At 42.1% G+C, this 23298-nt stretch overlaps 1 protein-coding gene across 5 annotated transcripts in view; it reads left to right on the forward strand.

Moving 5' to 3' along the window:
- Positions 1–23298, forward strand: part of LOC126362232 (protein piccolo-like) — a 731361-nt gene that overhangs the window by 241113 nt on the left and 466950 nt on the right. For all 5 annotated transcript variants that reach the window (XM_050007864.1, XM_050007862.1, XM_050007865.1 and 2 more), the window contains exon 2: positions 14150–15108. In XM_050007864.1, coding sequence (XP_049863821.1) covers positions 14150–15108 — 959 coding nt within the window. The remainder of the gene's footprint in view (positions 1–14149; positions 15109–23298) is intronic.

Genomic DNA, 23298 nt, shown 5'->3' on the forward strand with positions numbered 1-23298 from the left:
ATTTTCAAAACCAATGTTGACTGTGTGTGTCAATAGACCGTTTCCTTCGAGGTAATTCATAATGTTCGAACACAATATATGTTCTAAAATCCTGCTGCATATCGACGTTAACGTTGTGGGCCTATAATTTAGTGGATTACTCCTACTATCTTTCTTGAATATTGGTGTAACCTATGCAACTTTCCAGTCTTTTGGTACGGATCTTTCGTCGAGCGAATGGTTGTATATGATTGTTAAGCATGGAGATGATATATCAGCATACTCCGAAAGGAACCTAATTGGTATACATTCTGGAGCAGAAGATTTGATTTTATTAAGTGATTTGAGTTGCTACATTACTCCGAGGATATTTACTTCTACGTTACTCATGTTGGCAGCTGTTCTCGATTCGAATTCTGGAATATTTACTTCGTCTTCTTTTGTGAAGGCATTTCGGAAGGTTGTGTTTATTAATCTGCTTTGGCAGCACTGTCTTCGATAGTATCTCCATTGTTATCAAGCAGAGTGATGATTCGAGTAATTCTGCAGGATAGCATCACTGCCAACGATTATGTGTCTGTTTTCACTGCCCAACTACATCCCATGATACTATATTTCATCCGCACTGATGATGGCGTGTTCCAAAACGACAGCTCGCAGCTTCCAGGACTGGTTTTTTGAGCACCAGGATGAACTGTCGCATCTTCCCTTGGGCACCACAGTCACCAGCTCTTAATATTACCGAACCTTTCGTGGTCTAGTTTGAAGAGAAGGGTGCGTAATCGCTATGCAGCCCTATTACCGTTACCTAAAATTGCCACTGTTTTGCACGATTAATAACACCTTACAGGACTTGTATTTATCCGTTCCGAGACTTCAAGTAACTGTTTTGAATGCCAACGTGGACGCTACACTTTTTTAGGCTTGGTAATGTGTAGTGCTTTTGGTGTCTCCGTATTTTCGCCCAACCCATGTATGCCATTCACGACGGTTCTGCGCCCGAATACCGGTTTGCCTATTAATTATTTTAAAAGCAGATCGCGGTGTTTACAAGATGTCCATTAACAACTATTTACTAAGCCTTTCTTGAACAGGAATGGCGTTATTAAATTGGCCAGGTGCACGGTTGAGATCACTAGCATGTCAATATCTTCGTTCAGGAAACCATGATGTGAAATGTCTTTTAAGAAGCTCGCAACTCTGTTACATATTTAGTTAGAATTACCATACGAATGAATTTTCGTAAGTGCTCATGTTGTTCTGAATCGATAGCATTTCGGAAGCTTAGAAACAAGAAACACCATATGCTGTTTTTGATAACAATTGTGAAATACGCGAGTTAGGTTCTGCATTTCGATTTCATTCAAAATTCATGCTAGCAGCCAAGAAAAACACCGTGTTCTATAATGTTTCTACACATACTCGAGAGAAACATAGGGTGATAGTTACATGAATTACCTCTTGAGAATTTTTGGTAGGTAGTTGATAGGTCTGTGATAAATTATTGTTAACCGCGGACGAAATGCGTTTGCAAATTCCGTCTTGAAACTGACAATACTTCCAATGGTTAGTGATATGCAACTGAATTGTGGAAATACTCTGTGATTTTCCTTTGCGAAAGTTGGAAAACGTAATTTAGCCAATGTAATGCATAGACATTGAGTCTCGACAGACAATGATTTTTGATGATATTTTGAAGGCTTTCACATTATAGAACTTTCCAGCGTGCGATAAGCATACCGTGTTAGAGAAACAAGTAGCAGCTGTCCTTTTGTTCCGCCTTACCAACGCTGAGGTAACAGTCTTAGTGAAGCAAAATAATATCCAAGGACCTGAATGTTGGGCTACAGAAACAGACGTCGCTCCTGTTCATATGGTTTCACCAAGACGACATTTTCTCATCGGACAGGACAACTAGTCACTTCCGCCCTAACTCCATTTAACATCCTGCGCTTCGCTAAGGCGACGAGATAAGGTTGAAAATGCAGGAGACGTCCATGTGAAACCACTCCTGATACAGAGTCTGCGTATTTTGGCCAGATGGCTTAAATGCCGGCCCCTATGTCCCATTCACTGTTCTAGGCTCAACTAGATTTTTCAACAGAGGGCTTTACAGATCAGTACAGACGTCTGATCGCTTCCGAATAGTTAATCACACGTTTAGTTCAGTGGAAGCGAAAACTGTGATTCAGAAAGCAAGTTTCCTAATACTTCAGTTCGTTAAGATGATGTGCGAAGTACAAGTCTAGTTGTTATGCAGATCATTGTGGCCGTGCTGTTTGTCAACACCTCCCTTCTTAACCAAAGAATTAATTTGTGGCAGTTAACATATCCCTGGAACATGATCACGATACAGTTTCCTTTCAGCTTTCATCACTTCTTATACACAAACCTCACCGAAGTCCTCCTGAGATTGCATTGAATACGACACAGGGAGTGGTACACATACCGGTAGAAATGAGATTGCTCAGATCATAAAAGTATTTTCGGTCCTTGATGTGACTTCGTGTTCTGTAACAAGGCCACTTTGTGGGTAAGAAGAAGCAAGTGTCTGTTGAATGCAACTCTGCCCTCAATTTTCATGCTATTGCAATTTACCACGATGTGTTCGTTCGTTATTGGCTTGACAAGGGAGTTTACGAAGATGCATTTCTCATAGCGAATTAATTTTAGACACGCGTTTGTAAGGATACTACTGACGTGAATTCATTGTGGAGAAAGCAGGGTGGTTGTTATTAAACTCGACCCAAAAAAATCCACGTGAGTTTAAAAGAATTTTAAAAATGCTGCCAAAAAGGAGAGTAGAACCCAGTTATATATTTAACCATGAAAATGTACTTAACATGTTTAATGTTACATACCCTTACACAAACTGAAAAGAAACATCATATTTATTGAAAGCAACTATTTACTGTCACAAGAATTTATTTTATTAAAATTGTAATTTAATCTTTCTCGTAATATAAGAAACCAGTTAAATAATATCTACAATAAAAAAAGATTGAACTTGGTATAGAATCATAATGACTGTATAGCTCAATTCAATTTAAATGTAGAAATTTATAGATCTTCACTAATTTCTCGGGTCTTTCCTCTCCAAAAATTATATCGTACGCGTAATTTTGACCAAATAATCCGGTAGATGGAGAAATTTCTCTCAGGTAGGGCAATAAAAAAGACACTAATACAACAGATGTAAGGTTGGGTTAGTGTTTTGAATAAATTAATCAAAGGAATTGAAACTGAACTATTTGATCGTCAATACGAAAAAAATCCCAAAACTCAATAAAACCCAAAAATACAATTTACCCAATGTTTTTTAACACGTTTTTCTCGAAACTGGGAAAAATTTGCTGGCCATAAATTTGAGAAAAAAAGCTCCATCCTTTGCTGCACAAGTAGTCTTGGCAATTGGGCAAATCGGGTGTTGTCTCAAAAGAATTTCTCATACGCTTCGACTTACTTAGTGTTCTCTAAGCTCCTGAGCGAATGTACCCAGCTGAGCAAATGGCCCAATGATTCAGGGCTCCTTTCCCCTGCTGCAAAAGTAGAGGAGGGTACTGTTTCGTATTAGCGCACGTCGCTACCCGGACTAGTGTGTCAGCTAACACAGCAGCCAAGCAGTCTTGCAGCGGACACATTCTGGAATATTGTGTCATTGACGTTTCTCTCTACTGAGCGAGAAGATCATACTCCAGTAGGATTTGGTGACTAGAAATGTCGGACAATAAGCTGCGACCGCTAAAATTAACTCTTCGGCTGTGGCTGGTCTCCTTCCAGTAACGGCTACGAGATGAAGTGGCACTCACCCTACTACTGGTTGAGCATTGTCCTCTGATCCATGCCGTCCCCCTTATCCATGAGCATTCACTTCATTGTGGCGTATGTCGCTCACACATATCAATAGGCTACGTTCCAGTTGGGTGTATTTTTTATTATAACGACAGAGCAACAGTACGTTTAAACTATTTTAGTTGATGATGAGACAAGTGTAACGCTTATGACAAAATACTGTTTACTGCCTCGACTCCACCCAAAGTTTTTAGGTTAGATAGTATAGTGTTTTGCAGAGAGACTGAACCATCACCCCTTTGTAGTTTAGGGGCGATACAGCCAGGCAAATTTGCAACAGCATTTACATCTCCTCGCTATCAATTACTTTCCTTATTAACTAGTAGGTTTTGAGAATTTATGTAGTGCATGGTTTTATTGTGTGTGTGTGTGTGTGTGTGTGTGTGTGTGTGTGTGTGTGTGTGTGTTTGTGTGTGGTGAGAGAGAGAAAGAGAAAGAGAGAGAGAGAGAGAGAGAGAGAGAGAGAGAGCAGGTGTTATTCCGTGCAGTTTAGGGAGATATTTTACATTCATTTTGCTGACATTTTTTATTTTTGTTATTTGGTTTAATTATTCATATCATCTGCCTAAGACGAAGACGTAGAACACCAAAAACAAATCGATGTCATCATTATCATTCAGAGGGTAGAAATGCCAAATCTGTATCAGATGCCTGATCAAGAAAGGAACGAGAGACGTATTTACAAAGAACGAAACAAAAGGGAACTACTTTGTAACCTCAGACCCTCAGCAACTGCGCATGATTTCCCCACCCCAATTACATAACGTAAACTATGTGCTGTTATGCTTGTTTACCTGCTCTGACATAAGCGGCACTAGCGGGAATTTCAATGATAGCTATTTAAAGTCTGTTGCTTATTTACAGTGTCATTGTATGATACTTGCTTACTAGGCTGGAAGAAAAACAGTTGCAACACATATACGAGTGCGAAGCTGTACATTTTTTTAAATCTTTTGGATAAATACACGTAAAAGTAACAGGCGTAGTTCCCACATAAGATGGAAGAGACCTGAAATCCGCCTGTTGATGTTACAATTCGGTCACCATTGACAGCGCTTTTACCAGAAATTAAAATTACCTTCGAGTAGGAGTCCTCTCAGTTTTGCGATAATTGTCTGTTTCATTCATGTTGGCGAAAGTATTCCCCCGAAATGTCTGCCAGCAGAGCGGTGGTGTGTGTTGGGTTGCCTATACAGCCAGGGCTAGTGCGCACAGAAACTGTGCCCGTCAATTGTGTTTAACTACAGCTTGTTCCCTGTAAAACGGATGAAGGAAAAATTCTTCCCGTTCTTACTTATTCAGAATGAGGCTTATGATCTTACTAGTAATACAGAGAATCACACTGTATGATAGTTTGTGTTCCTTATTATAGACATTCCTAAAGTATACAAGTTTTGATCGTATATAAAATCACTTCGTTTTTACCGAAAAAGATTTAGATGATTTTCGGGCTTTACGGAGTACCATTTACTTTTGAACTTGTATCTCCATATTGAACTCATTCTTAGCTCTCATAGTTTATCATAAACTTCAAGTATTTCTCTAAACAAATGATGAAAAATTTGTAAACCTTAACCCCCGAAAAAAATGTTTTAAAAAGACGTGCACTTGGAGGCTAAAATAGAATACTCAGGAAATATGTAACAGGGTTGTAAAAATGTAAATAATCATTTAAACTTGGGGGAAAATATATTTTATGTACACGAAATTCATTTCTGAGTTTTGCTCCTAATTTAAACTCTTGAATGAATTACTTACCGGTAACATGAAAAATAACTTGATTCAATAATACTCTGTTAAGTTCATTTACTTAAAAACGCAGTTCTGAAACAGTTATTCCTTTTTTCATCTATTTGCATAAGCACAAATCTAATCTTCGTTCTCAGCACTTTCACAGTGAAGGTGGGTTTTATGTAACAGCGGTATTCCATAATGCCAGACATGCCCATCTTTGACGTCACAATATAACAACACAACCATTTGTATCCATAGCCAAAAATAGAGCAATACGTACCGATCTACTACTCTTTTACTTCATAAACTTCATATCTTTAATCGTTGGTGTATATTGAGCCTTATTTCTGAAAATTTGCTTCCTAACATTTTGTCAACTACGAAAACAGTTCACACGATGTCTGATGACGAACTGGACTCGCTACAGCGCATCACGGGAGCGTTTTGAAGTAGATGATGTTCTGCTTGAGAGCATCACTTGACGAATGAGGAAAAAAATTCTTGAAAGATAAGAATGTTAGCGTTTAGAGACAAGGAAATTAATTTTTATGTAGTACACAAGAAAACAGAAAAACGAAAAATTTAAAAGTGTGTAAATGAGCCAGGCTGCAAATCCAAAGGTGGAGGATTAACTTTTTGCTCAGTCATAGGTATTTTTCTGTCAATTATCCTACCAGTAACGTCTGTCAATGATTTGTATAAAGGGTGTTCACAGTTCCTGTTACAGGCTATAGAGGGTACTTAGGCTTAGATCCAGAAACGTACCACTTGGACATAAAATAAATTTGAAGATCGGACTACTTTCGGCTCTCCCACTTGACTGTATGCACACAGAGCAAACAGTGGGCTCTGACCTATGTGCTCTACAGGAGGCCATGGCATGTCAAAGTTTTAAGTGCTGGGATCTCTTCTATGTAGCAAAGGACATCCTCTGCAAAATCGAGAGGGCAGCGCGTCCGTGTATCTTCACATCCAACCTTCCTAGCTGCGAAAGTACCGGTTTCTCACAGTCACTGTTGTAAAAAATAAATAAAGGGAGGGGGAGATTGGGGTTTTACGTCCGGTCGACGACGATGTATTGGAGACGGGGCACAAGCTGTGATTGTTTCAAGAATGGGGAAGGAAATCAGTGATGCCGTTTCGAAGAAACCATCCCGCCATTTACCTGAAGCGATTTAGGGAAATCGCGCAGATCCTAAACCTGGATGGATGACGCGGATGTGAACCATCGTCTTCCTCTCCAGTGAACTAATCACTGTGTCACCCTTCGGTGCTGTCAGTGACCTAACCACTGTGTCACCTTGTAATCGGACGAAATGGTATTTGAGGTCATAATTAATTTTACAACTTGGACAGACGATGGCGACAATTGTTTAGTTAGTGTGTGTACCACGTAGCAGGGATTTGAAAGTGACCCGATCTTCAGAATTTTGTGTCCAATCGGAACATTTCCGGACATGGGATTGTTATCAAAACCTTAACTATTAACTATCCTCTAAAAATCCTAGAAACATGTAACAGGTATCTTGAAACACCCCATATATGAAAAATGCCAAATCCTCCCGCTGCTTCAAGGTTTACATTACACTCTATGGTCCACTGTAGCCAGCTGGACGTCAGTTTAAAGGTCGGAAAGATGTAGGGGAATACCACCTGGAAGAATATACCTTGTAAACCATAGCTGGTGGTCTGTGCACCTCTAGATGTCCGTGGATGTATCTGTTGATATCCACAGTCGTTACACATGTGACAGCATGCGCTACCTTACGTGTTACGAAACTTTTGTGTACTGCCGACTCGTCTAATACAGGGTGCCTAGGAAGCTGTGTTCTCGGATTGCTAGACAACAAGTCCAGCAAATCGTGTTAATGGTGTTTATTACTGTAAGTTAAATTGACAATACTTATCTTTGGGTACTCACAAAGGTGTGTCGCAACGAAATGTAAACATGTAAATAATCAATGTCCTTCGAAATATAAAATTGCATTGCAAGCAAAACAGTACAGTTCAGAAGTCAATGCTGTAGCGTTTGTATGACGGCTCGTCTTCCACTCCGCCGCTGCTAGGCGGCCTGGCGCTTGTGTTCACTTGGTGTAGAGGCCGCTCCTGTCTTACTGTCATCCTAGAGAGGGGTTCGTCAGCGTGCTATTGGCTGACGTCGTCTCACAGCCCACTCTGTTCTGCCGTTCTTGATCGTCGTGTCGACGCTTTTCGTTACGCCGGAACAGAAACACCGCACATAAAAACGGGACTTCTCCGTGCCTCACACTTCGGGTTTTGTTGGTGATAGAAAGGCAAGATCAAGTGTTTTGGTTAGCCCATGAACTAGGGAGCATTTTTTATACGCAGTAGGAGGATCTAAGGGCGCCGGCATGGTAGCTCAGCGTGTTCGGTCAGAGGGCCGGTTGTCTTCCGTAACCAAAAGACTGACTAAAGGATTCAACGATCAACTTGGACGGATGTCATGTGACATCCGCCCAGACCAAAAGAAATGAACAATACCGAACAAGGAAAACTAGAAAGGGGTAGCGTCTTTGATTCATAATCTAAACATCTTCGGTCTCGGGTTTGAATCCCGCCGCTGCTTAAATTTTGATTAATAGTCAGCAATGGCGGCCGAAGACTTCCGGCGTAAGAAGTCACCCTCATTCTGCCAACGGCCTTGTTAAAGAGGGCGGATGAGCGGACAGAGGTTGAGGGCACTCTTTTGTCCTAGAAGTGGCAAGAATCAGCAATGATTAACGGCCTGAGGATGCAGAAGGCAATGGAAACCACTGCATTAAGGACACGTAACGCGTATCCACAGGACACCTCGCTCCGGGAGGAGACTGCCAAGGGGGAGGTTACCATGAGAAAAAAGTTGAATAATCAACGAAAGGATAACGTTCTACGAGTCGGGGCGTGGAATGTCAGAAGCTTGCACGTGGTAGGGAAACTACAAAATCTGAAAAGGGAAATGCAAAGGTTCAGTCTAGATATAGTAGGAGTCAGTGAAGTGAAGTGGACAGATGACAAGGATTTCTAGTCAGATGAGTATAGGGTAATATCAACAGCAGCAGAAATGGTATAACAGGTGTAGGATTCGTTATGAATAGGAAGGTAGGGCAGGGAGTGTGTTACTGTGAACAGTTCAGTGGCAGGGTTGTTTTTATCAGAATCAGCAACAAACCAACACAGACAACGATAGTTCAGGTATACATGCCGACCTCGCAAGCTCAAGATGAAGTGCTAGAAAAAGTGCATGAGGATATTGAAAGGGTATTACAGTATGCAGAAGGGGGTGAAAATCTAATAGTCATGGCGGACTGAAATGCAGTTGTAGGTGAAGGAGCAGAAGAAAAGGTTACAGGAGAATTTGGGTTTGGGACAAGGAATGAGAGAGGAGAAAGACTAATTTGACTTCTGCAACAAGTTTCAGCTAGTAATAGGGAATACTCTGTTCAAGAAACACAAGAAAAGAAGGTATACTTGGAAAAAGCCGGGCGATACGGGAAGATTTCAATTAGATTACATCATAGACAGATTCCGAAATCAGACACTGGATTGTAAGGCGTACCCAGGAGCAGATATGGACTCAGATCGCAATATAGTAGTGATGAAGAGTAGGCTGAATTTTAAGTCATTAGTGAGGAAGAATCAATACGCAAAGAAGTTGGAAGTACTTCGGAATGACGAGATACGGTTGAAATTCTCTGAGGCTATAGATAAAGCAATAAGGAATAGCCCAGTAGTCAATACAGTTGAAGAGAAATGGACATCTCTATCAGTATATCGATGAAAGGAGGAGGTACAAAAATGTTCCGGGAAACTCGGGAATAAGTAAATAGGAAGTGCAGGGAAGCTAAGACGAAATGGCTGCAGGAAAAATGTGAAAGTATCGAAAAAGAAATGATTGTCGGAAGGACAGACGCAGCCTACAGGAAGGTCAAAACAACCTTTGGTGACATTAAAAGCAAGGGTGCTAACATTAAGGGTGCAACGGGAATTCTAGTGTTAAATGCAGAGGAGAAAACAATACATTGAAAACCTCTATGGAGGGGGGGGGGGGGGGGGAAGACATGTCTGATGTGATAGAACAAGAGCCAGGAGTCGATTTAGAAGAGATAGGGGATCAAGTATTACAATCAGAATTTAAAATAGCTTTGGAGGACTTAAGATAAAATCAGGCAGAAGGGTTAGATAACTTTCCATCAGAATTCCTAAAATCATTGGGGGGGGGGGATCAACAAAACTACTATTCGCGTTGGTGTGTAGAATGTATGAGTCTGGCAACATACCATCTGACTTTCGGAAAAGCATCATCCACACAATTCCGAAGACGGCAACAGCTGACAAGTGCGAGAATTATCGCACAATCAGCTTAACAGCTCATGCATCGAAACTGCTTACAAGAATAATATACAGAAGAATGGAAAAGAAAATTGAGAATGCGCTAGATGACGATCAGTTTGGCTTTAGAAAAGGTAAAGGCACAAGAGAGGCAATTCTGACTTTGCGGTTAATAATGGAAGAAACATCAAGACACATTCATAGGATTTGTCGACCTGGAAAAAGCGTTCGACAATATAAAATGGTGCAAGCTGTTCGACATACTGAAAAAAGTAGGGGTAAGCTATAGGGAGAGACGGGTCATATACAATATGTACAACAACCAAGAGGGAATAATAAGAGTGGACGACCAAGAACGAAATGATCGTATTAAGAAGGGTGTAAGACGAGGCTGTAGCCTTTCGCCCCTACTCTTCAATCTGAACATCGAAGAAGCAATGATGGAAACAAAAGAAAGGTTCAGGAGTGGAATTAATATTCAAGGTGGAAGGATATCAATGATACGACTCGCTGATGACATTGCTATCCTGAGTGAAAGTGAAGAAGAATTAAATGATCTGCTGAACGGAATGAACAGTCTACTGAGTACAGAGTATGGATTGAGAGTAAATCGTAGAAAGACGAAGGTAATGAGAAGTAGTACTAATGAGAACAGCGAGGAACTTAACATCAGGATTGGTCACGAAGTCAATGAAGTTAAGGAATTCTGATACCTAGGCAGTAAAATAACCGAAGACGGGCGGAGCAAGGAGGACATCAAAAGCAGACTAGCAATGGCAAAAGGGCATTTCTCGCCATGAGAATTCTACTAATATCAAATATCGGCCTTAATGTGAGGAAGAAATTTCTGAGAATGTATGTCTGGAGTACAGCATTGTTTGGTAGTGAAGCATGGAACAGGAGAGTATCCAAGCATTTGAGATGTGGTTGTACTGACGAACGTTGAAAATTAGATGGACTGACAAGATAAGGAATGAGGAGGTACTGGGCAGAGGCGAAGAGGAAAGGAATATGTGGAAAACACTGATAAGGAGAAGGGACAGGATGATAGGACATCTGTTAAGACATGAGGGAATGACTTTCATGGTACTAGATGGTGCTGTAGAGGACAAAAATTGTAGAAGAAGACAGAGGTTGGAACACATCCAGCAAATAATTGAGGACGTAGGTTGCAATTGCTACTCTGAGATGAAGAGGTTAGCACAGGAGAGGAATTCGTGACGGGCTGCATCAAACCAGTCAAAAGACAGACGAAGAAAGAAGAGAGAGAGAGAGAGGGAGAGAGAAAAGAGGGCCACTCGGATGTCCATATCCTACAGTATAGGGACATAATATGAATATTACACACTTCCTCCTGTGTAGGAAAATGGAACAAATCAGTTGGCTCTTTCTGCATTTCATGTGCTCTACGGTGAGTCTTAAGGGGGTTATGGAGGTGCCATTATCTCATGGGCGGTTCCTTAGGAAAAAAAAATGTTTTTTTACCTGTTTTTTGTTCCAAAACGTGGCCGCGGATTTTAAGACGGTTATACACGGCAAATGACTGAAATTTCTTCGATGTATTCCTAAGATCCAGACCTCAAACAACCTTGAAAATTTTAGTTATATCTTTATCTGTTTCAAAGATACTGAAAATTGCCCTTCTTATACAAATAAAATAAGCACGTAAAATCTGGTATGAGGCAAAATATAAATAATAAAAAACCGCCTAAGATTGCTCCAATTTTGACACTATATTCTCTAGGCATTTATATAGAAGTGTCATCTTCCCATTTTCAAAAATCTCTATTAATTCACGGGCAGTTCCTAAGAAAACACCAAGAGAAGCATTTTTTGCCGTTTTTCTTACCAAAACCGGGCCGCGGATTCCAAGGCGGCTATGCAAGGTATATGTCTGAAATATTTGCTATATATTCCTGAGATCCTGTTCTCTGACAGCCTTGAAAATTATATTAATATATTTATCCGTTTCCGAGGTGCAGAGGTTTAAAGTTACGCTGCTTGTACACGTAAAATACACAAGTAGAATGCGATATGAGGCGGAAACATAGTTTGTAAAGTGACGTAGCACGGAAGAATACGCTGTAAAGTGTTTCCAATATCATCATTGTAGTACTGAAGCGCATGCAATATTTTTGTGCACGTAAAATCCGGTGGAAGTGTAAAATTAGTTTTACGTTATTTCAGATTCACTACCAAAATTTTATTGACCCATAAAGTTCTTCTCATATGAGTGTCATGCCCTGCTCTGGCAGGGAAAAGAAGTGAACCACTGGAAAAATGCTTCTATAGGAGCACAAAAAAGGCGAATATATCCCTATTTATTTAAAAGACTCTGACTGAAAATTGCGATACCAGCTGCTTCATTCTACCTTCCTCAACACCTTTAAAAGTCTTCCCGAAAGTTTTGGCATGTAAACACATTCGCACTTTGTTATGCTGAGAGAGAAAGAAACAGTTGAAGTGGGAAAGGAGGGAAATGTAATAAATACTGGAAGGGAGTAGGCTGCTGCTGTTATATACAAAGAACGAAGGAAACAATAGCAGTGTGAGAGAAAGAGACAAGTGGCAGTGAGGCATTGTTGACAGTGACAGAACAGAGCTAGGAAAGGCATTAAGAAGACAGTGCCATGGGTAGAGGGATAAAGAGAAGGAGAAAAGGTAAGTGGGTGAGAGCCACTGATAATGAGAGACAGAGTCTATGACAACGACAACATGAAGAAAGAGATAATGACAGTGAGAAGAGGCAGCAGCAGTGGGAAGAAGTGAATGAGATAGTAGCAGTAAGAGAGATCAAGAGGGAGATAGTGGGAATGGGAAAGCAACAGAAAGACAAAACAAACGAGACTGGGCGTGAGAGAAGAGACAGTAACAGACACAAAGAGATAATGACAATGAGCTGGGCTAAATGAGTGAGTGATAACAGGCAACGGGATACGGATGGGTGTGAGGGACCTACAGCGATCGACTAGTGAGAATGGGCGTGTTACAGTTAGGGGTGATTGTGGGAATGAGAAGTAAGTCGCCTTTTAAAAGAGCGCGAATACGTTCGCTTGCCAGAATTTTTGGGAGGATTTTTAAAGGTTCTGACAAAGGGAGAACGAGGCAGCTGGTACCGCACCTTTCATTCAGAATCTTTCAAACTGGAGCATATTCGCATTTTTTTGCTGCGATAGGACTATTTTTCCGCTAATAATAATTACTTTGTGGTTTAAAGTTAAAGGACAGCATCATTATTACTATACGAAGAACATGATTTGTTTGCTGGGTTTCAATGGAAGTTAATATCCTCCAATCAACATTGTCAAAAAGTTTTCTCTAAGCCCAGAAATGCTATAAACGTAGGATTGCCTTTCCTTAATATATCGTCTAAGAGAAGTCTTAGGGTCAGTGTTGTCTCGCGTGTTCCCACATTTCCCTGGAATCCTAACTGGCTTATGTAAAGATTTCGTGTTAGTATCTTGCAAACCATGACTTATTAAACTGATAGTTCGATAAAATTCACATCTGTCGACATCGTCTGTCTTTGGAATTAGAGTTATTTTATTCTTCTTGAACTCCAGGGGTATTTCGCCTTTCTCACACATCTTGCACACCATATGCCTGGTTCTCCCAAAGCTATCAGCAATTCTACTTGAATGTTGTCTGCTCCCGGTGCCTTGTTTCGATTTAGGTCTTTCAGTGCTCTGTCAAATTCTTCTTACAATATCGTATCTTCCATCTCATCTACGTCCTCTTCCATTTCTATAATATTACCCTCAAGTACATCTCCCTTGTACAGACCGTCTATATTCTCCTTCCACTTTTCAGCTTTCCCATCTTTGCTTAAGAATAGTTTTCCATCTTAGCTCTTGATATTCATACAGCTGGTTCTCTTTCCTCCAACGGCCTCTTTAATTTTCCTGTAAGCAGTATTTATCTTTCCACGAGTGATTCATACTTCTAAAAGCGCATTTGTCCTCTAGCGATTCCTGCTTAGCCATTTTGCACTTTCTGTCGATTAATAAATTAACAAAATCATAATAATAAAGTGCAAGTTGAACGCTTACTTCCGAAATTATCATCAGAGCTGTGATGTACAGTAAGGGTTAAAGTTCTTTACGGAACTCTAACGTTAGGGGCTGCGGGTGCCGACAAAGGACTCGCGGATGCGGATATCGTTTCTTTTATCCGCTCAGGCCTCTAAGCATTGCGCCTTACCTCTCTGTGTGGTATAGACTCGCTATTGCTGATTAATGCTTGCGTCTGTCGGCAGGTGAGCAATGGCACGGTGGGGGCCCACTACCTGGCGCCCGGGGACGTCATCCTGCGGCTGGGCGGGCGCGACCCGGCCGAGCTGTCGCAGGACGAAGTGGACGCCGCGGTGGCCGAGCCGGGAACCAGCCTCGAGCTGCTCGTCATGAAGGCGCCGCGCAGTCGGCTCTCGCGCAGCTCCAGCGTCTCCAGTTCCGGCGTCTCCAGCCCCGTATCCAGCCCCGCCTCCAGTCCCATGACCGGGACATTCCCGCGGTACCGCCTTCCCTCCGTTGACGCGAGTAGCTCTGGTTCGTACTTCCAGCGCGGCACTCCCTCCAGGAGGAGCTCACAGACGGCCTTCCTGCGGGAGATGTTCGAGCAGACCGCAGTCGCCGGCGGCGGCGCCACCCAACACCACAGTCTGCGCAGACAGACCTCGCTGGGAGTTCCTCGGAAGACGTCGGAGTTTCAAGACGTGACTCAGCGCTCGCTCAGGACGTACAGCGACGGGAAGGTCGGTCTGACAACAACCAGTCCACCGGCGAACGGCTACAGAAACAGCGCCGACGGCATTCTGTCCAAAGGCTTTTGGCAAGACGAGGTACAAGAAACGCCGGCCACTCCGAACGACCTTTCAGAAAGACGTATAAAATTTGCCGAAGCCTTGATTGACGAAAAGAACGATGACGTTTTCTATCAGTCACTGGCAACGACAAATGGCAATCACATGCCAAACGAAAATGGTACTCAATGGAACCCAGAAGAAGATCACCTACCTCTTGGCGTCCCTAAGACGAAGCCACCAGGCAGTCGGGGCAGAAAAATATCTCCCGTGTCTCAGCAAGACGACCGCCACGCAGACTTCGGCTCCAGCGAGGCGGATTCTGGAGCTGCACCTGGGTCCTTGCAGAGGACTCGTTCCAGGAAATCACTGCAAGAAATCTTCCCTGTTCAACAGCCGTCATTAGAAGAAAATGGGTAAGTACTCTAAAACTTCTGTAAACAATGTCAGGATTGTATTGTGGCAAATTTCTGATGGGATAGCCTTCGTCATAGGATACAATATAACTGGAAAAAGTAGATTACATGACAGGGCAGTTCAAGTCTGTCTGTTTACAAAAATTCCTCTCACTTGCATCTTCAATAGGTATTTTCGTAATTAGATTGCATAACAAATAAGACTTTTCATTCCATAACTGATCGGATAGTAAGAAATACAGAGCGATTGTAATTAAAATTCCAGTTTCCAGTTTCAAAACGATGTACAAAACGAACCACTGCTCAAAATGGCGTCAAATGTGAACGGAATGTTATCAAAGAGGGGGTGAACGTTACGCAATCAAAAAAATTTAACAAAAATTTTTCCACTAGATGTTGATGTAAGGGGCAGAATATGCAAAATAAAAGACGTGTGGTACGCGACTGTTTCCCGGTTTCCGTCTGAGATGCTCAGCATAGCCGTTGCAATGAAAGGTTGAGCACTGTTGGTAAAGATAAGACCATAATGGCAGGCATCGTTTTGACGTGTAAAAAATATCTGAGGATGGCAATTACCGACTGAAACCGGTCATCGTCTAAAAATTGATATTGTGATCAAAGACTGGAATAAAAAACATTTAAAAACGATTATTTTGAAGTGCAAAGTGGCAGTGGTAAACAACTGATCTGACATCAGCAGAAGATGTGAGCACAGCGTTGCAGGAGATGTCTAGCGTTGGTGTGGAAACATGCAGTGCACTGGGAGTTGTTCGAACTCTGGAAATCTTCACTCGGAGTATAAAATTCTATGAAACATCCTGCATTTCTACCCACACAAAATTAAACATGTTCGGAAATTGCTTCATGCCGACGTGTCAATAAAACAAACGTTCCCTCTAGAATTTCTCGTTCACGTGGAAGTAGACAATGAACGGCCATGGGACATTCTGTAGACAGATGAAGCCCATTTCCATCTCCATGCACATGTCAATACACAGAATACCAGAATATGGGAAAGGAAAATTGGCACGCACATCGCTGGTACCACTTCATTCTGCAGAGATAACAGTGTGGTGCGGGGTGACGGCATCGTTTATCGTAGTTTTTGTAGGATTTGGATGTGTGGGTAGGATCATTTTTATGTACGGCGGCGCTCATCCACACATTGCACAGCCAGTGAAGCAGCTACTGCAGAGGTGTTTTGGAAATGCTAGAACTACCAGCCGTCATTTTTCTACAGCCTGGCCATCCAGATCACTTTATCTTAATCCGTGTGACTTTAGGCTGCGGAGTTAGCTGAAAGATACTGTGTTCAGTGCTTCGATTACAAACGTAGCTGAAATGGGGGCACGTATTCGCAACGCATTCTTAACGACACCCCAGAGACACTCCGATCTGTTGTGGAACATCCTGTTTCTCAATTTCAGCATTCGGCAGGTTCTCGTAAGGTCTCCTGCATGACTGTCTGGACAGTCATTCCTGGAAGAAATGACGTGGTGGAGAAAAGGCTTAGACACAGCCGTACAGGTAAGCGCTTCGGTCAACATAACATTTCTGGGTTTGGGTCCCCATCCGACTCACAATAACAATACACACTCCACTGTGCAGTGAAATATCGTCCTGGAAAGTACACACAGCATGTGATTCGGTAGATTCTTTGCCATATCCTTTCTATAACGAGTTCCAAGAGTTACGTGGGTATACAAGAGAAGCTTCGTGGGGGCAGTAACGTATGAGAAACGTATTAGTGGCGTGAAGCTGTTTGGCGGGGAATGAAGCTTGTGCAGATAGGTCACAAAAGGAAAGTAACTATGTCGCAGCTAGGTAGGCATACAGGAGAATCTCTGTAGAAATTAGTAAAGTAGAAAAGAAATATTGATAGAATGAAGCTGTTAGAAAAGGCGTGAGGCGTGTATGAATATCCTAATCGGTTTAGACTCTTGCCCTCCGATGGAAAGGTCAGGACCAGCAGACAGTTTTAATCCGTTGATAAGTTTCGTATTAAGACATGTTTAAAAATTACATAATTTGGGCCAATGACGAAACATCTCTCCATGCTTAACAGGTAATTAATCCCATACCATTCTCTAGTATACAGTTCGTATGACAGTGCTGTACATGTTGCCAGGTACAATAGGTGATTGGTATCTCGAGTTGCGGCGTTAAATAATGAAAGGCCTTGATCGTCGGACAGAATAATATTCTTCTTAGGTTTTGGAGCTCCTACAGTGATGATGTAGCTCCGCAAACTATTTTTCGGACATTTTAGAACTCAATACTATGCTTCTGGAACGGAATTTAGGAAAAAGACCTCTTCGTGGTGACATTTCCATAATACCCGCTTAATCACTGCAGTGTTAATGATGTGAATAGGAGCTTTGTTTTGTGTTCTGCCAGTACTTCTCATTATGTATAGACGTCCTTCAGTAACGTGTCTTTCCAATTACTAAGTCGCTTGGACTGCTTCCAGAGATAAATTCGTCTGGGACGTCAGAAAACTTGAGGGGACGTTATATCCGAGCGCCTGCTTTACACACCCAGTGCAAGGAAGATCTAACTCAAGTCTGTGCTGAAAACCGAGGGAACTGTGAGTTAAAATAGTAGAAGAGTTCTGACCTCTTGGAATACTCTATGATGTGAGTGAATCACGAGGTGGCCACCAAAAACATTTTCATCTGTTTCCCATAGAAACTAAGACTCCAAAGAGCCAAACCACACCTAACTAATAAAATGTCACGAAAGTATTACAGTGATTTGATTCTGCTGGCTCTGATTTGGGAAAGATACTGACTACAGAAACTTTCCTTACCAGCTTCCCTGAAACCAGTCTTAGGCAGCAAATTGTTCTATTAAGATTCGTACGTTCGCAGTATGTAACTTTCTTTGGAATGATGCCCGTGTGCATATTGTGGGCTAAATATGGTTGAGGAACTTGGGTCTGAACAATTAAATAACCTACAATTATTTGTACTACAGTTGTTTTTGTACGGTTTATTTGCACGACAAACACTGCTATCACTAACAACCCATAACTGTTTATGAATGACCTCAGTGGTGCCAAGGGAGAGCTCGTTGGAGGGTGGGGTGGAGGTCTGTTCTGTTTTCTGATGAAAGCTGGTTATACATCGGTGCCAGTGACGGCCGGGTTTTGGTTAGAAAGAGGCCAACCGAGGGCCTGTAAGCAACTTGTCTGCATATTAGAAACACTGGACCTACATTTGTAGCTATAGTCTGGGGTGCGATTTTGTATAACAGCGGGAGCACTCCTGTAGTCATCCCAAGCATCCTGACTGCAAATTTGTACATCATTCTGGTGGTTCGACCTGTTATGTTACCATTCATGAATAGCATTCCAGGGGGTGTTTTTCAACAGGATAATGCTCACACACGTGCCGCTGTTGCAGCGCAATATGCTCTACGAAGCGTCGGCATGTTGTCTCGGCCTGCTCGATAACCATATATGTAGCCAATCGAGCACATAAAGGGGAATCATCGGACAAGTCCAGCGTCATCCACAAGAAGCATTAACTGTCCCTTTATTGACTGAGCAAGTGCAACAGGCATGGAACTCCCTGCCTCAAACGGACACTCGGCATCTGTGGAACACAATGCATGGAACTTTTACAGGCTTGCATTCAACATACTGGCTGTTAGACCTGTTATTAATGCACTAGCATTTCATATTTGCAATGGCTTATCTCGCACTTATATTAACCTATGGCCTTGCAATTTAACCACTCGCATATTTTACCAAGACAAATGTGTTCCCGACATTTCATTACTCAACATCAATAATTTTTTTGTTGTTGCCATTTTTTGTCGTTTATGTTCATAGTGGAAGTCGAAAAGAAGCGCTTTCGAAATATCCGAAGTGGCCAATCCTATAGCAATGGGTTTATCGAAGATTACATAAAGTCTGCTCAGTTGAATGGCAATGAAATTTTCGATAAAAATAATGCTTCTTTGAAAATTTTGAGCGGCAATTAATACAGCAGTCTGATCTGAATCTTGAAGTGAAACATCTACCTCTTTGGTGCACATACACTCCTCGAAATGGAAAAAAGAACACATTGACACCGGTGTGTCAGACCCACCATACTTGCTCCGGACACTGCGAGAGGGCTGTACAAGCAATGATCACACGCACGGCACAGCGGACACACCAGGAACCGCGGTGTTGGCCGTCGAATGGCGCTAGCTGCGCAGCATTTGTGCACCGCCTCCGTCAGTGTCAGTCAGTTTGCCGTGGCATACGGAGCTCCATCGCAGTCTTTAACACTGGTAGCATGCCGCGACAGCGTGGACGTGAACCGTATGTGCAGTTGACGGACTCCGAGCGAGGGCGTATAGTGGGCATGCGGGAGGCCGGGTGGACGTACCGCCGAATTGCTCAACACGTGGGGCGTGAGGTCTCCACAGTACATCGATGTTGTCGCCAGTGGTCGGCGGAAGGTGCACGTGCCCGTCGACCTGGGACCAGACCGCAGCGACGCACGGATGCACGCCAAGACCGTAGGATCCTACACAGTGCCGTAGGGGACCGCACCGCCACTTCCCAGCAAATTAGGGACACTGTTGCTCCTGGGGTATCGGCGAGGACCATTCGCAACCGCCTCCATGAAGCTGGGCTACGGTCCCGCACACCGTTAGGCCGTCTTCCGCTCACGCCCCAACATCGTGCAGCCCGCCTCCAGTGGTGTCGCGACAGGCGTGAATGGAGGGACGAATGGAGACGTGTCGTCTTCAGCGATGAGAGTCGCTTCTGCCTTGGTGCCAATGATGATCGTATGCGTGTTTGGCGCCGTGCAGGTGAGCGCCACAATCAGGACTGCATACGACCGAGGCACACAGGGCCAACACCCGGCATCATGGTGTGGGGAGCGATCTCCTACACTGGCTGTACACCTCTGGTGATGGTCGAGGGGACACTGAATAGTGCACGGTACATCGGTACATCGTTCTACCATTCCTAGACCGGCAAGGGAACTTGCTGTTCCAACAGGACAATGCACGTCCGCATGTATCCCGTGCCACCCAACGTGCTCTAGAAGGTGTAAATCAACTACCCTGGCCATCAAGATCCCCGTATCTGTCCCCCATTGAGCATGTTTGGGACTGGATGAAGCGTCGTCTCACGCGGTCTGCACGTCCAGCAAGAACGCTGGTCCAACTGGAAATGGCATGGCAAGCCGTTCCACAGGACTACATCCAGCATCTCTACGATCGTCTCCATTGGAGAATAGCAGCCTGCATTGCTGCGAAAGGTGGATATACACTGTACTAGTGCCGACATTGTGCATGCTCTGTTGCCTGTGTCTATGTGCCTGTGGTTCTGTCAGTGTGATCATGTGATGTATCTGACCCCAGGAATGTGTCAATAAAGTTTCCCCTTCCTGGGACAATGAATTCACGGTGTTCTTATTTCAATTTCCAGGAGTGTAGAAACTTCCACATTCGCCACATTTCAATTTACGAATTCTTGAGTGGGCAAGTTGTGGTGTGCCTGAATATTTTCCCTGCCTTGTTGTCGGCGAGGAACCTGACTCGCACATTAGTTTCACGAAAATTGCGGGCTATTTATATTTTATTTTATTTGGTTTCAGATGGAGTCCATTTCACCTATACAATTATTACACATAATGATACAAACAGGTCATTGGTCTACTTTTACAACAAAACATAAAACAAAATTAAACTAAATAAGGAGACAACAAAATAAATCAATGTGACTGCACCGTTAGAATAAAAGCTACGAAATTGTATTATACAGTCCAGTTATGTGCATGCATAAGCTAACGTAAAGGTATCCTTACATTTTAAAGTTACATTTTACAAAGATTAATGAAATAGCAAATACATTTGATAGCGCACATATTCACGGGACTAAGAGCTACCCTAAGAGAAAAATAGTCCTTAATTTTTAAAATACTGTACAGTGTAGTTCTTCCTGGATGAAGGTATTTATCACATTCTACGAATATATGTACAATGTCCTCGACGATGCTGAAGGAATCACAGTTTGATGAAGAAATGAATTTTAACAAATTTCTCGTTTTATTGGTATTCGTATGACTTGCTCTTAGTTTCTTAAGAGTAATAATTTCTATTATCGTGAGTACAAAGTTGAGAAACCAAGAATTGCGTGGTATCTGTTGTTGAATCGTACTACAGCCTAAACCATGTGTCTTTGATATTATGTTTTACGTCTCCTTCACTTTATCCGAACCGGTGTTTTTTTTCTGGCAGGTTCAGTACGCAAATCACTGTATGGTAGGGGTCTGCCGATGGGAAGTAGACGCTGCACCATTTTCGCCAGTTGATGCCCACCGCTCGTTTCCCCTAATTCCAACACATCCCGGTATCCATTCAAGATTAATCCGTTTCCGCAGCTCCTTTGTTCGACTGAGACTTCGCAGTATGTCGTGTCCCAAAGGATTAACAGTTTTTCCTTCGGGTGCCCTCGTAAGGACTCATCGAGTCGGTACATACTAGGACCTTGTCGAGTTGTAAGCAGATTATGTAAAGTATAGCTTGATGACTGGCGTACAGCTTCGCGTTTAATATCCACGCTTCAGTAAGGGCTGTTCTATTTGAAGTAGTATCATGATAAGGCGAATCAACGTACTTAATTTTATCTGGATCTCTTTCTTGTGTCAATGTGATTTCTTGTTCTGTAATTTTGTAGTACGCACTTTATCTATCATTCAGGGACGAAGCTGTTATTAGCAAGCTTTAATCTTTTAATATACATAATATTTCGGTAACTTTGTTTTGTTATAGAGAAGCTTAATGATTCTGTTGATCGTTGAGTGTAAAAAGTGCTTTCATATGTACGTCTGGGTAGCACAAACTGTTATGCATTATTCTGTCAGGCAGTTCGGTTTCCGATCCATTCCGAATTTACGGGTGCCATTGTTGTTCTTTATCATAAAACGCACAAAATTAATGGAATGTTGTTTCCCTAGTTACATTGTAAAAACAATATTTGGATGCATACGGTTAAATTGTAATAGAAAACTCTCAATTTCAGCTCTCATGCCGTTAAAGAGAATAAGCTTTTCATGAGCATTCCACTTGTTCTTAAAAAATCTTGCTAGCTGCATTAGCAATTTTTCAAAGAATAGGTTCTCTACATGACTGGCAACAAGCTACATGTCAGTAACAAATCTACTCGTGTCATTAATAACAACTAATGACTATACTACCCTTAAGAGTAACACAGTCCTGCGAGACCATTAATTTTACCCTATTTCTATGACTTAACATCAGGTATTGTAAGTATGTAAAAGTTTATAAACCAAGGAATTGGTTGTATATACTATTAATGGTTCAAATGGCTCTGAGCACTATGGGACTTAACATCTGTGGTCATCAGTCCCCTAGAATTTAGAACTAATTAACCCTAACTAACCTAAGGACATCACACACATCCATGCCCGAGGCAGGATTCGAACCTGCGACTGTAGCAGTAGCGCGGTTCCGGACTGAGTGCCTAGAACCTCTCGGCTACCGCGGCCGGCTATATACTGTTAATCTCTTTCTCTTTTTTCTTAAGACTTTGTATTATGTCTTTCTACATGCTTGAAAAAGACGTAAATGCCGAAACTGAAATAACAAAGTAAACAGTCACGGCTAAAAGCGAACATGACGTCATTTAGAAAACAGAACATTTTATTTACATATTATGTATCATAACGTGCGTTGTAACAGTATTACATGACTCTGTATTTCACCACGTAATGATATTCAGTCAGAGGCACCATTCTAGTCTGTCCTTATTCTTCCTATATAATTTTTTCGTCCCTCGCTTTCATTCATAACCTAACTGATAATTCCCTGATGGTTTAACCCTTACATGGTGTCAGCTCTGGATAAATATATGTCTGGGGTCATTTTTGATCCCAAAGTGATTCTGACAACTTTACGGCGATGATATATAAAATATTTCCACCAAAATAATAATTATTTATTGACACGCCCAAGCACATTGTTGAAATTACAACTCCATTGTTGCCTTCTATAATTAAGTTATGTATATCTTATACAATTATGTACTAGCTATGTTTGAAATTTTAAAACATACATATAGTTTAGTTTGTTTAGTTCAAAAATTTATTTAAACACAAGAAATTCATATACCGCACACTATTTAGCAGCACTGTAACTAATTGATACTGAAAAAGTTCATTT

This window comes from Schistocerca gregaria, chromosome 1 (assembly GCF_023897955.1).
Source record: "Schistocerca gregaria isolate iqSchGreg1 chromosome 1, iqSchGreg1.2, whole genome shotgun sequence".
Lineage (NCBI taxonomy): Eukaryota > Metazoa > Arthropoda > Insecta > Orthoptera > Acrididae > Schistocerca > Schistocerca gregaria.